At 57.8% G+C, this 14206-nt stretch overlaps 1 protein-coding gene across 2 annotated transcripts; it reads right to left on the bottom strand.

Annotated features, from left to right (window-relative positions):
- Positions 1–255: 255 nt before the first annotated feature.
- SH2D5 (SH2 domain containing 5) lies at positions 256–9889 on the bottom strand. Of its 2 annotated transcripts, XM_045299280.1 has the most exons (10): positions 9698–9889; positions 7650–7983; positions 7199–7346; positions 6679–6753; positions 5874–6020; positions 4452–4700; positions 4116–4290; positions 3912–4020; positions 3405–3564; positions 256–2641 (listed from the first exon to the last, which is right to left on the bottom strand). In XM_045299280.1, the coding sequence occupies exons 2-10, from the start codon at positions 7850–7852 to the stop codon at positions 2438–2440; spliced, it is 1470 nt and encodes a 489-aa protein (XP_045155215.1). In that variant the 5' UTR covers positions 7853–7983; positions 9698–9889; the 3' UTR covers positions 256–2437. The 2 variants fall into 2 exon arrangements, with proteins under 2 accessions (XP_045155215.1, XP_004705190.1); XM_004705133.2 differs by lacking the exon at positions 9698–9889 and having other exon boundaries at positions 7199–7279; positions 7650–7808.
- Positions 9890–14206: the final 4317 nt, after the last annotated feature.

The raw sequence follows: 14206 nt of genomic DNA, 5'->3' as shown, positions 1-14206 counted from the left end.
TGTTAACCAACCAGGTGGAGGGTGGGAGAGCCGCCAGAACATGAGGATCTGAGTCTTCCTTAGGGAACATGCCCTAAGGTTTTAAACGAAGAGGAATAAGCACATCTAGAGTCTGTCAGGGCACCAGGCCATGCCTGGCTCCCCAGCCCCAGCTGAAAGAAGGCTTGACAAAAAAAAAAAAAAAACCACAAAAAAACAAACCGGGCAAGCTCAACAAAGACCTCGCCTTTCAAAGGAACAGTCTGTGCCAGACAATGGGAAGGAATGCCTTTTTATTTGTTTCAAGTCCAGAGCCAGGAGGATGAGGGACCCAGCGGAGCTGGTGTGAACAGCCACACCTGTGACCTACACTGGAGGCACGGGGCACTTTTGCATTGTGTGCTCGACCTGACCCGTGGTTTCAAACCATGTGCAAGTGCTTGGGGAAGGCTGGTCTCTTCAGTGTGCTCGTATCCCGACACCTTAGCAAGGGGCTCTGGTGGCACAGCTGTTAAGCACTCGTGGGTTCCAATGTTTCAATGCACCACTCTGCTAGAAAAGAACTGGTGACCTGCTCCCACAGAGATCACAGACACCTTGGGGGCCAGATCAGATCTGATGTGACAGCACCCAAGAAGGAACCTTGTGTGCAGGATTCTGGAGGCAACAAAACCACCCCCACCCCCGTTGAGGTTAGCTTTGGACCTAGCCTGCCCAGTTATAAGGTGTTTGTTCTTAAGTGCCCATCCTCGGTGTAACCTGGGGCACTGAATCATTAGGGGAAAGTGCGTCTGGGGCCTGGACTTGGGCCAGGGAGATGGGCTCAGCAGACACGATGACATCCTAGTCCTGGCCCCTAAGCACACTGACTATTAGCCCCACCCCGCCCCAACAGGACAGCTTCCTCCTCTCCCTTGGGACTATGACTCACTTGCCTGGCAGGAAAGGTGCTTATCTAAGATCACATTCTGGATGGGAGTTACAGGCTGGGCACCCCCTGCCCGAGTCTGCTGGGATCCTGCCTTCCCACTTCCCAACTCCACCTCTGCTCCCTGTTCTGTTCCTCCCAAGACTACGGAACCTGCTGGTTTGAAGGCAGTGACAATCCGTCCCACCCTGTCTCAGGACTAAGCCTCGGCCTCGGGATTCAACTCACTGCCACGGAGTCACTTGATTCTTAGCAACCCCATAGGGCAGGGTTTCCGAGGAGACTTAAGTCTGTGCCGGAGTAGAAAGCCTCATCTTTCTCCAGGAGTGGCTGGTGGCTTTGAACTGCTGACCTTGTAGTTAGCAGTCCAACACATAACCAACTCCCAGAAGTTCTGAAATGGGCTGGTCCCAAATTCAGAAGCTTCGGGTTTGTCTGTGGAGTTGATGCCTAGGTTTGTCGGGGCCACTGCCTGAAGACTAGAGCCAGTTCCCTGGGCCCACTCTCCATGGGGACTCTACCTCCCATCCCATCCCCGCCCCCAGCTCCTAGGTAGGGCCCACACACCAGATCCGCACGTGGCTGGTTCTGTTCATACGCTACCTTCCAGGAAGGGAAAGCGAGCTGGCCCAACCAGGTGGCCCTGCCACCATGGTCAGGGAATACCCACACTGGGGGCTTCCTAAGGCAGCCTCCAAACCCCAGAATGCTCTAAGCAAGGGCCTGGGCCCCGGTCATCCCTTAACCCTGTGGCTAGCCACTTCCCCTCCCAGCCCAATGACCTAAGGAAATGAGCCCCTGGGGTGGGGAGGTCTGGGTGATTCCTGGGAATATGAGGGAGGGGACGAGAACTGAGAGGAGAAGGCCTGACTCAGTGCTGTGTGTTCTGAAGGGGCGGGGGGACAAGCCGGCCTTCTTAAACAGGACTTGGCTCTGGGTCTCTCTGCATGCAGGGTTAAGCCCTGCCCAGGCTTCAGGGGGCACAGCTCTTGGTCCATCGTGCCCTTTCTATACCTTCCCAGCCCCCCATTCTTGGAATGCAAGGTAAGAGCCCTTGAGCCCCAGGCAAACAGGGAAGCAGACTGTCAGCCCAGCCTCCACACCTACACGCTCCACTGAGTCAGTTCTGTTCTCTTGGGGGCAAGGAGTGGGGGGTGCTGACTCACACCCAGGCCTTGGCCCCCAGTGAGGACTCATCCCTGCTTCCCAGGCACCTCTTCCTCCCTGTCTGGCTTCCTCACCCAGGGCCCTAAGGCTGACTACCCTTCCACAGGGCAAATCCCTTCCGGCCCACCTCAAGGGATCCGTGGGAGCTCAGAGAGGACAGCATCCAGTCACGCAGTCCCATGGCCCTCCTGGAAGCTCTCCGAATCTCTGGGGTCCCATCCCACAGGCACTGGAGTGACGAAAGAATGGCCCAGGGGCTGAGGAGCCAGGTGGGACTGGTGACCAACCAGCAGGGTAGAAGGTCAAGTGGCCAGCTGAGGCCCAGGAGCTGGGGCCCAGCAGGGCCTGGGGGCATGGGTCAGTCTAGCCCAGGCCCTGCAACTCTGCCTCTGACTTGGCATGGCTCAGGGGCCGGAGCGTCCTGGGTGGCCTGCCCTCCGGCCCACAGTCCTGCTCCTCGTAGCCAGGGTTCAGGTGACCCATGTCCAGGGAGCAGAAGAGGCTGCGCTCCGTGCCTGAGTGGTGTTCCACCAGGGCCTCCAGGCTGGGGAACTCGGTAGGCAGGTGCTGGGTGGGGAGACAGGGTAAGAGGGGCTTCACTGCCAGCTCCCACCTCCCCCAAGCTTAGGCCAGGTGTATGCCACCCGCTCCCACAATCCTGATTCATTTGAGGGTAGCTCACAGCAGCCAGACAGACACCATTCCCCCAGCCCCCTCCCAGCCCAGTCCCTTAAAGCCTGTGATCCAGTGACTCCAGACCTGGTCAGAGACTGTGTGGGCCTGGGCAAGCTCTTGACTTCTCTGAGTCAGTTTCCACCTCTCCCAAAAGTTAGGCTAGGGTGTGCAAAGGCCTGGTCCCTGGCTCCAGACTCTCTGATGACCCCTCCCCGCAGCAGCACTCAGCTTGCCTGGAAGCCAGGGCAGACCAGCACCCAGCTTGCCTGGAAGCCAGGGCAGAGCCAGTGGAGGCGGGACCAAACAGACACAATGACCCAGAACCGGGTGTTGGAATCTAGTAAGGGGCAGAACCAGGAAGAGCCAATGAGGCCTCCCAGGAGGCAGGCTCAAGACCTCTGCGCTTAGACACTCACTGGGACTCAGGAGCCCTCTGAGGACAGGGTAGAACTGCCCCAGCGTGTTTCCGAGACTGTAGCTCTTTCCTGGAGTAGAAAGCCTTACCTTTGTCCCACGGAGAGAGTGGTGATTTCAAGCTGCTGACCTTGTCGTTAGCAGCCCAAAGCCTAACCACACCACCACTACTGCTCCTCACGGGTAGACAAGGGAGGGGCTGCAGGGGCAGGGGGCCAGCCAAAGGCAGCCCCACTCTTACCTCCACACAGTAGCGGCCCAGAGGGTTCCTGAAGACCTGGTGTGGCACCACGCCACACTGTGTCCGCACCGACAGACGCCACTGGCCCGCGGTGCCTGGCTCGGGCCACAGCAGGAAGGCCCCCAACACGTCCCTCCGCAGCAGGGTGAGGCCGCAGGACCTGGGCGGGCAGAGGATTGAAGCTGAGGAGTGACCCCTTGTCTGGGCTCAGACTGCAGACCCAAGTGCCAAGCGACCATGGACACACACACACACACACACCCTGCACCGCACAGGTGCGGCCTGTAACAGGCCAGGTACTGAGGGCTTCGCACCGTTTGGTGCATCCCCCAGCCCTTTAGTATCCTCCGTTCATGCTGGAGGAAGGTGAGGCCCATCGCAAGACTTCTTTGGCCTGCATGTGCACTTCAGGGCCTTTGGGGGGGGCGGGGGGGATGGGTAGATGGCGACCATAGCCCGTCCAACCACCTAAGGAGCTAGGCACCTGGCCAGCCAGGTCCCTCTCACCTGGAGATGCCAGCAAAGGCCCAGATGTTTTCAGTCAAGCTGCCCTCGCTCTCCACCAGGCACGCAGGGCCACTGGGTCCTCGGGGCCACGCCTCCCACGCAGCAGGGACTAAGGAGACCACCCAGGGCGGGGTCAGCAGGAGGGAGGCTGCATTCCCCCATCAAGCAGCCTCCTCCCTGCTGCGGCCCTGCACGACCACTCACAGGCCTCCCGTGCCGACAGCTGCAGCTGCGTCTCATAGGTGCAGCCGCGATAGGCCCCTGAGCGGATCACTTTACTGCGGATGGCCTTCTTGCGTACCAAGGTGGGGGAGCAGTAGGGGTTCCCCAGGCGAGCGTGGCGGGTGCCCCCTCGGCCTTCCAGATCCAGCAGCTCCCTCTAGAGCACCAAGAGTCATGAGAGGGGTGGCCAGGCTAGGGCTCGGCCACGTGACGTCCCCACCCTCCAAGTCCAGGGCCCTGTATGCCCCTTAAGGACTCCCCAGCATCTGGCCCAGGGCCCCTGCCCACCGCCCACTCTCTGGCTGGGGTGCTTCGTACCCCACTGCCTCCTGGCCCCTCTGCAGGCAGCCGCCGGAAGGAGACCAGGGCATGGACGTTCTGGGAGAGCTGATCACGGCCGAAGGGCTCCCGTGCCAGGCCAGGGGCGCCCCCAGGGCTGGGCACGGGCTTCCGGGGCACGTCCTCCACAGACCCTAGGCCAGCCTCTGGCGGTGCGCGCTCCTCAGGGTGCTGCAAGAGGTAGGCGAGCTGGAAGGAACGGCAGAGGAGCAGGTGCAGGATCTGGACCTGTGGGAGGGAGGGGGACTCCACTGGGAGAGGCCTCCTGCGGAGCTCCTCAGGCATCCACCCACTTGGTGCACAGCTTGCCCCTCGCCTGGGGATGCGCTCCCTGGAAAACTCCGCTCAGCCCCTCAAAACCTCACCACCGCCTCTGCCAGTTTCTGTTAGTCGTTCAACAAACACTGAACATCCACTCTGCTAGTCCCCCCCTTAGTTTGTCCTGCCCCATACCCCGGCAGTATAAGCCTTTGAAAGGAGTGGCTAAGAGCCTGTTGCCATGTGCCCAGGTTCCAGTCCTGCCTCTGCCCTTTGGGAGCCCTGTGATCCCAGGCAAAGCATGGCACCTCTCTGGGCCTGCTTCCTTACCCCTACCTCCCTGAGGACCGGGTCTTAGCCACCTGCCACCTCAGCAGCCAGACCACATCTGGCGCACAAAGCCACTACCATCAAATAAATTCTGGCTCACAGCGACTCTACAGGACAGAGTGGATCTGCCCCTGAGGGCTCCTGAGGTTACAAATCTTTATGGGAACAGGCAGCTTCCTCTTTCTCCAGAGGAGAGGCTGGTAGTTTTGAACTGCTGACCATTATGCCAGTAGGTTTCCTCTCTCTCATACAATGGCAAATGCTCACTGCACCGACCCAAACCCAGCCTCAGCTTGTGACTTAATTGGCTGTCAGGAAGGCTCTGTTGTTCGTGGTGGTCACACTAGCCTGGGCTGCCAAGACCTATCTGCCAGCCTCCACCCAATTGCGTGCAAGATGTGCTCTCTGCTCTCAAAGAACTCAAGTGTCTGTGATTGGGGGCAGCTGGTGACGGAGTGCCGTTCATGTCATGTCATGACCCAGAGGAGTGGGTAGGGATGGGCTTTGGACACCTGGGCTGTGCCTTGAAGGATATGCCCAGCTGGCACCCCATGGGGGATAAGGAAGAGGCAGGCACTCAGGGCAGAGAACAGCATGGGCAGAGGCCTGGAGGGTGACACTCCAATGTCCACATGCAGGGCCGGGCCCTGCCCTGGGTCCTAGGGGACACTGAAGATGCTAGCTCTCTTCTGGGGAGCACTTAGTGGGTAGAGCTGCCAGGAGAGCCTATGTGGGGAGGGCACGTGCCCAGGATAGGCTCAGGGCAGATACCTAGTCTTCCTCCTGGGGGTCCCATGTCTCAGACCCAGATACCTCTCCAGGCTGGCTGCCCACAAAGAGGTGGCAGAAGAGCTTGGTGGCCGGGCTCCGTGGGTTTCGGGCAGTGAAGGCAAACTGGCAGTCAGCCGGGCACCAGGTAGAGTGGAATATGCGTCTCAAGGCATGTGCCATCAGGAGCACCTGGGTGGAGGGCAGTACACAGCGACCACCTTCAAACCCACCACCCGCCTTCGTCTGCCAGCCCAGCTGGCCCTGTGCCTGCTGGCAGCCCCCCAGAGTCTGCTCACCCACCTGCCCAACCTGGGGTCCACTGGCTCCTGGGGTGAAGAACCCCTCCCTCCCTCCCCCAGGACCTGTTCAACCCTGCTTTAGATGAACCCCTTTCTTTCCTGTGGCTACAGGGCTTGGGCTCCTTGCTCTGCACTGAACTTGGGGGGCAGCAGGAGGGAAAGAGAGGCTAAAGGATGGGCATCTGAGAGGGGAACCCCCAGTGGTTTCGCACTTGAATCAGGCCGTCCTCCCACTGCCACCAGAAGCCAGCCACTGACTACTGCTGGGCCAGCCTGAAAAAGACAGGCAGCCCACGGACACATGGCCACGCCCAAGCCACATGCTCCTGGGGAGCAGTCCAGGGGATGGCCCTAGAGTTTGGAGGGTGAAATGGGGGAGAAGCCTGCAGACAGGCCCTCACAGAGAGAAAGCACAAAGCCCCAGCCCTGGCTCTGGGCTCCGGTGGGAGGGTGGGGAGGGGGAATGGCTGGGGGAAGCTGGGGCTGAGCTGTAGCCAGCACCAGGTGGATGTGAATGGGCCTTCTCCTGCACCCGCACGGGTTCCTACCTCACCCTCCCCGCTGTAGATCTTGAGGCCCTGAAGGCTGAATTTCAGGATGACCGCCCGGCGTCGAGGACAGTCCTGGGTAGGAAGAGAGCTGGTGATGACCGGAAGGCAAACATTTCCTCCCAGACCCTGCCCCAATTCAAGCCCCTTCCCTAAGCTACTTGACCAACCCCACCCCACCTGCCAGGGGACCGAGCCCTGGTGCATCCGTGGCCCCACCAGGAGCTGGGGAAGTATGCATGACTCCTGGGGGACCCTCCGGGCCATCTCTCCCACCACTGCTGGGGACTTCCAACTGTGAGGGTCAAGTGTCTAGAAGGGAGTGCCTTGGGGTGGGCCCTGGCTGGGCCTCCTCCCAATGGTGTAGGTCCTGCAGCTCCAGGGCTGCGCCTACCCATCTCTACATGGCCAGGGTGGGGTGGAGAGGGTGGACCACATGGTCCCGGAGGGTCGTTCCCCACCCGACATCGCAAGACAGAGACCTTCCCGCGAAGTGAGCCCCAGCAACTGAGCCACCTACCTTCAGAGCCCACAGCTGCTGCTGGACCAGCCACGCGCTCTCCTGGGGGTCCAGGTCGTCCACGGGGAAGGAGCCCACATACTGCTCCAAGTGGGGGTGAAATGGGCAGGAGGCAGGACCACGGCTCCTGTCACCCCTCCTCCAATTTCTGAACCACCCCCCCAACACACACTGCTTCCTTCGTCAGGCAAGCTGTGCATGGGGACAGGGCCCAGCCCCCAAGCCCAGGGTCTATGGCTTTCCCAGCAGGTGACCTCAGTGGAGTCTCTGCACCCAGTGGCCCTATCTCCTCATCTGTGCGCGCGCGCGCGCACACACACACACACACACACACACACACCAAACCCTCTGTCAAGGTGGGTATAGATCCTTGACCTATTGCTTCCCCACTCCAGGGCTTGCCTCCCACGACTGGGCCCCAGAGTGCACCCCGAGAGGGCAGCCCACCTACCTGGGCGAACTTGGTGATGCACCTGGGCCTGTGTGGAGCCGGGCCGCAGTCGGAGGCCCTCCGGCCCCCTGCCCCAGCCCTCTGCATGGCCGCCAGGATGCCAGCTCCAGCCCACCGGGAAGAAGGCTGCCGAGGGCGAGAGGAGGAGGCTGGCCCCAGGCAGGTGAGACCCGGGCCTCCCTGTCAGAGGTGGCTGCGTTCATTCACTGATGCTCAACATGGCCTCCCTGGGCACCGGCTGTCTGCCAGGCACCAACCCAAGCTCTAGGGACACAGCCCAGGGCAAAATGGCAAGACCGAGGCTTACCCTCCTGGAGCGGTGCAGAAGGCAGGCCTGAAAGGGAAACAAAAAGAAAGCCGCATCCCAGGTTAGCTGGTGGCGAAGCAGGGAAGAGTGGGCATGAGCTGTAGCTAGGGAGCCTCACTGATGGGGTGTGGGCGGGGAGCACCCGCACTGAACAACTGTGCCAGCTACAGAGATAACCTGAGCTGCGCCCTGCCCCCAGGGGGGGAGAAACGGGGAGGGGGGGGAACCAGCTAGTAGAGTGGTTCTCAACCTTCCTAAGGCCACGACCCTTTCATACAATTCCTCATGTGGTGGTGACCCCCAACCACACAATTATTTTCGCTGCTACTTCATCAGTGTCATTTTGCTACTGGTATGAGGGTCGTTCGACCCCCAAAGGGGTCGCAACCCACGGGTTGAGAACCGCTGAGCTAGTACCAGGGGCCAGGGGCAGGCAGGGAGAGTGGTGGGGACTAGGGAGGGTGAGGTTAAGGCATTCCAGTGGCACGGATAGAGTGTGCAAAGGTTCTGAGGTGCAGTGCCAGGCGACAGCCAGCCTGGGCTCAGTCTCCAACACCTATGGACTGAGGCGCTGCCCTGCAGGCAGTGGGGGGCCACGGCAGGTTCTAGGACGGGGCCTCTGGAGTCCACAGCGTGGCCCACAGGTTTCTGGCCATGACTGATAAGGCTAATAACCCCTTTCCCAAGCCCCCAGTCTCCAGCCCTTTGTCAATCTGGGAAACAGCAGGCTGATATGAGTTAGGATAAAGAGAAGGTAGACCGGGGAGGGAGACTGAGAGGCCCCCATGCCTCATGTTTCCTGGAGTCGTTCAGCCACCCCCAGCCCCAGCCTCGACCCAGGAGAAGAGACACAAATCCTTCGCCAGATGTCCCCAAGGGCACGGGGACAATTCCCTCCCATGTGTGCTCAGGGACACAGCTGGGCCAATGGAGGAATGGGTGGCTCGGTGGAGAGACGGTTCCCAGAGAGTGGCCAGCCGGAGGCTCAGCCTGGGTCTCTCAGGACTCCCCTCCCCCTCCTAGCTGGGGCGTCCTGATGGCGCTACTGACTTCTGAGCACTGGGTCTGAATGCTGTGTGCTGTGGGCAACCTGCCTCACCTCTCTGAGCCGCCCTTTCCTCGTCATGTGGGGGCTGGGGGACCTGAGAGCAGCAGCAGGGACGGGCCTGGTACCAGCCAGGCCTGACAAGCATGGTCTCCCAGGAGACGGGGACCCCAGAGCCTCCTGTGCTGGAGGGAGATTAGGGGGGCAGTGAGGTTTCTTTCCAGGCCCCCTTGCATTGTGCCACACCACGGTGCAACCACGCCGTCTGGGAGGGGTTCCTGGAAGGGATTCGTGAGCCGGGTCCATCTTGTGTCACCTATCTCTGGACCTCCCCCCACACCACACCACACCACCCTCCCCCAGGAAGGGCTTCTGTGTCAATGCCCCAGGTAAACGGGGATTCCTACGTATTGCTGAATGTGCTCATGGTGCAGTGGCATAAAGAAGTAGAAACTTAAAACAACACCTTTCAACTACGAGCGTGCATGCAAAAGAATCCATGTGATTCAAAGCGGCGTAATGCATTCTGACAGCTCTGACCAAATGGCACTGACACCCAAACCGAGGCCCCTGGCATCAATTCCAAATCAGGGCGACCCTGCACAGGGCTTCACAGGAGCAGAGAGCCTCAGAGACCTCCCTCCGGGAGACCAGGGGTTGAACCAGCAGCCTTGTGGTTGGCAGCCCAATGCTTACCTGGCAGTGCCACCAGGATGGCTGAGAAGGTTGCAGTAGTAAAGTAGCATAGAACTTTAGTCGTGTCTCTTGATACTTAAGGAACCCTGGTGCTGTCGTGGTTATGCATTAGGCTGCTACCTGCCAAGTCAGTAGCTTGACACCATCAACCGCTCTCCCGGAGAAAGGCTTTCTATTCTCATCAAGAGTTCCAGTCTCGGCATTCCGTGATGCTCACCTCCCCGACACAATTGCTGAAGACAAATGGGTGCATAAGCAAATGTGGGGAAGAAAGCTGATGGTGCCGAAAGCTGATGGTGCCTGGCTATCAAAAGATATAGCGTCTGGAGTCTTAAAGGCTTGAAGGTAAACAAGCGGCCATCTAGCTCAGAAGCAACACAGCCCACGTGGAAGAAGCACACCAGCCTGTGTGATCACCAGGTGCCGAAGGGATCAGTAATCAGGCATCAAAGAACAAAAATCATATCATTGTGAATGACGGAGAGTATGGAGTGGGGACCCAAGACCCATCTGTAGGCACTGGACATCCCCTTACAGAAGGGTTGCGGGGAGGAGACAAGCCAGTCAGGACGCAGTGTAGCAACGATGAAACATACAACTTTCCTCTAGTTCCTAAATGCTTCCTCCCCACCACTATCATGATCCCAATTCTACCTTACAAATCTGGCTAGACCAGAGGATGTACACTGGTACAGATAGGAACTGGAAACACAGGGAATCCAGGGCGGATAATCCCTTCAGGACCAGTGGTGAGAGTGGTGATACCAGGAGGGTGGAGGGAGGGTGGGTTGGAAAGGGAGAACCGATTACAAGGATTTATATATAACTCCCTCCCTGGGGGACGGACAACAGAAAAGTGGCTGAAGGGAGATGTCAGACATGTAAGATATGACAAAATAATAACTTATAAGTTATCAAGGGCTGATGAGGGAGGGGGGAGTGGGGAGGGAGGGGGAAAATGAGGAGCTGAAACCAGGAGCTTACGTGGAGAGCAAATGTTTTGAGAATGATGAGGGTATGTATGGATGTGATAAGAGTTGTATGAGCCCCCAATAAAATGATTTATAAAAAAAAAGAGTTCCAGTCCCAGAAATTCACATGGGCAGCTCCACCACCACCTATTGATACTTAGGAAAATGGTCTTTTAACATTAAACAATTTTTTAAATAAATCATTTTATTGGGAGCTCTTACAGCTTTTTTAACAATCCATACATCAATTGTATTGAGCACATTTGTACATAAGTTGTCATCATCATTTCCAAAACATTTTCTTTCTACTTGAACCCTTGTTATCAGCTCCTCTTTTTTCCCTCCTTGCCCCACCCTCCCACTCTCATGAACCCTTGATAATTTATAAATTATTTTTATTTTCATATTCTACACCTTCCACTGTCTCCCTTCACCCATGTTTCTGTTGTTCATCCCCCTGCGGAGGGTGTACGTTGATCATTGTGATTGGTTCCTCCTTTCTCCCCCCACTTCCCTCCTACCTTCATGGTATCACTACTCTCATTATTGGTCCTGAGGGATTTATCTGACCAGGATTCTATGTTTCAAGAGCTCTTCTCTGTACCAGTGTACATGATCTGGTCTAGCTGGATTTGTGAGGTTAAACTGGGGTCATGAGGGGGGCGGGGAGGGGGCATTAAAGAACTAGAGAACTGTTGCGTATTTCATCAGGGCTATACTGCACCCAGACTGGCTCATCCCTTCCTTGTGATCCTTCTGTGAGGGAATGTCCAACTGTCTACAGATGGGCTTTGGGTTTCCATTCCAACCCCCCTCATTCATATCGAAATGGTTGCTTATGTCAGGTCTTCTGATATCTGATTCCTGACACCTCGTGATCACATGGGTTGGTGTGCTTCTTTCATGTGGGCTTTGTTGCTTCCCTCCCAGATGGCCACTTGTTTAACTTCAAGACCCCAGATGCTGTATCTTCTAGTAGCTGGGCACCATCAGCTTTCTTCACCACATTTGCTTATGCACCCATTTTATCTTCAGCGATTGTATTGGGAAGGTGAGCATCACAGAATGACATTATCAGAACAGAGTGTTCTTACGTTGTGGGAGTACTTGAGTGGAGGCCCAATGTCCATCTGCTACTTTAATACTTAACCTATAAATATATGTACATAGATGTATGTCCCTATTGTTATATATTAATATGTTTACATATGTACATGCCTATGTGTATACTTCTATACATGCCTTTTACCTCCTAGTTCTTTCCTGTGTTTCTTTTCACTTTCCTCCTGTCCCACTCTCATGTTTGCCCTTCATTCAGCTCTCTGTACTTCCTCTCGGCTACATTCTACTTCATCCAACCCCACCAGGCATTCTAAGCCCTCCCCGCATTCATTTTAGATCTCTTGTTGTTCCCTTGTCAATGGCAGGGATGTTTTTAAAAAACTAATGCATGTCTACTGAAACACAGCACACAGTCATTTTAGTGTAACCCCCTAACAGTGTCATCTGGAGCCATCTGCCTCCTCCTCCCATACCTCCCTAGTGACACTGCTGCATCCTGGGTCTGCCCCCACTTACCTTCAGGAGTCCTGGGGGGAGGAGGGTGTAGGTGCTCTCACTGATGCCCCAATGGGTCCACCCCGGCATGACCTCCAATCCCAGGAGACATAGGGTCCCCATGTGGGGTTCCTCAACCCTACACTTTGCCCCTACGGCTTCCTTTCTGTCACACCACCCGGCTCCCGATTTGGGATCAAAAAGCAACTTTCCTGTCATGTCCATTACCTAGTGTCTGTTTTACCCTCGGAAGAGAAAGCAAAGTTTGATGTGTGCCCAGCATCGTGCTGGTTCCGGGAAAAAGAGATGGGAACCCACCCTCTAATCTCAGTCAGATGAGGAGCGGAAGTGGGAAGTCAGGAAGGCAAACCAGGGGGCAAGGACAGAGGGATGGAAAGCAAGAAGAGGCAGGAAGAGGGGCAGGAGAGGAGAAAGGAGGTGGGAGGCTGGCGAGACAAGAGCAGGTTCTGCCTCTGCAGACAGTGAGGAAGAGAGAAGCCAAGCGGATTCTCACAAGCTGGCTCTCCAGGGGAAGACAGTGGTGTCCAGGGCTGTGAACAGATCAATCCAGTGCCCTAGCTCAAGGGGGGAGGGGGGGGTGCCAGGCTGGGCACAGACCCTGTTACTAGCCATCCCCCTACCCAATCCAGCTTTTCCTCAGCTCCTGGTCCTTAGCCTGCTAGGAAACTACAGATTCTTTCTTCCCCCAACCCATCCAACCCTGAAGGGGCCCAATCCATTCAGGATCAGGCCAGAGTAGGGGTGGGTGCCGCAGGGAACCAGGGAGGGTGCCGCAGGGTACCAGGGAGGGTACCAGGCTCAGCCTGACCTGCTGGTCAGTTCCAGGCACAACTCCCCAAGGAGCCCTTTGGACAGAACTGTCTTGCTGAGATTTTTGCCAGACTGGGATGGCAGCTTCCTAAGGAAGCCCATTTGGAAAGAGGCCGCGCTCTCCTCTCCAACCTCTCAGATTTTGTGGGTGACCCTGCTCTGAGACAGAGGGCGGGGTGGGTTGATCTGCCTCTGGGAGACCCCTGACTGCACTGCTGAGCTGTAGTGTGGAGAGCAGCCCCCCTCTAGTATCTTAGGAGACCACTCAGCGGGCAGACGCTGGGCTCGGCAAGCAGCAGGAAGTAGCAGGCTGCCCAGGTTGGAGGTTGTCGGGCTGTCAGACCCGAAGGAGGGGAGGCACGAAGCAGCTGCTGCACACAGCAATCCACCTCTGGTACCGGTGCTGACTGAGCTGCAAGCAGCTGCCTCTTATCCCGCTGTTTCCCGGCCAGATGGTCTGTGGCCAGGGCTGTCGCCCTTGCTTTTGGCTCAGCACACACAGGAGTCCCCTGCCCCAGCACACTGGCCATGCTGCCCGCTCCAGGCCACACCAACAAGGGTCAGGAGACAGAACTGCAGCATGCAACCCGTTTGGGGATGTGGCCCTGGGCATGACCGCTGCCTCCTACCCTTATCTGTAATGTGGCTGTCCCCTGAAACGGTGGCTGTCCCCCAGGGTGGCTCCGAATGTGTTACTTTTGAAAATATTTCCTCGAGCCAGCTGTGTGCCAGGGACAGTTGCCAGTGGACAAAACAACGTCCCTGCCCACAGGGGGTCCGAGCTGGGGGGAGGAGGGGTAAGAGCGAGACGGAAGGGAAACATTCCAGGGGTCTTTGGGAAAAGCAGAGTGGGGATGGGACGGGGGCGCGCGTGTGCCGGCGCTGTTAGAGGCTGGCAGTGGTGGTCAGCCTCTCCGTAAACAGACGGCGTCTGCCTAGGCTCGGCGCCTGGGTATGGGTACCGACCACGGTTCGGGGCGCTACGACTGCTCCAGGTGAGCGCTGCCAGCCTCCCCGGGCCTGGCGGCGCAGGCGATGGAGAGAGCGGAATGACGCTGGCGAGGAAAGTGCGTCTTCGGCGCTCCTCCGGAGCCTGCCCCCTTACCTCTGGGGGCGCAGCTGGTCCGGACCCAGCCCCCCGTCCCCCGCC

This window comes from Echinops telfairi, unplaced genomic scaffold (genome assembly GCF_000313985.2).
Source record: "Echinops telfairi isolate 266 unplaced genomic scaffold, ASM31398v2 ScPeMD7_7457;HRSCAF=8495, whole genome shotgun sequence".
Classification (NCBI taxonomy): Eukaryota; Metazoa; Chordata; class Mammalia; order Afrosoricida; family Tenrecidae; genus Echinops; species Echinops telfairi.
Note: the sequence above shows the minus strand (reverse complement) of the source record. Positions and strands in the feature narration are given on the sequence as shown.

Bases quoted from the DNA above. Each gene is read 5' to 3' on its own strand.
- SH2D5 (XM_045299280.1), bottom strand. From the start codon at position 7,852: ATGAACGCAGCCACCTCTGACAGGGAGGCCCGGGTCTCACCTGCCTGG. The intron at 6,754-7,198 runs GTAGGTGGCTCA...CTTCCTACCCAG, and splicing joins AGCAGCTGTGGGCTCTGAAG to GACTGTCCTCGACGCCGGGC. The intron at 6,021-6,678 runs GTAGGAACCCGT...CCCTCCACCCAG, and splicing joins TCTACAGCGGGGAGGGTGAG to GTGCTCCTGATGGCACATGC.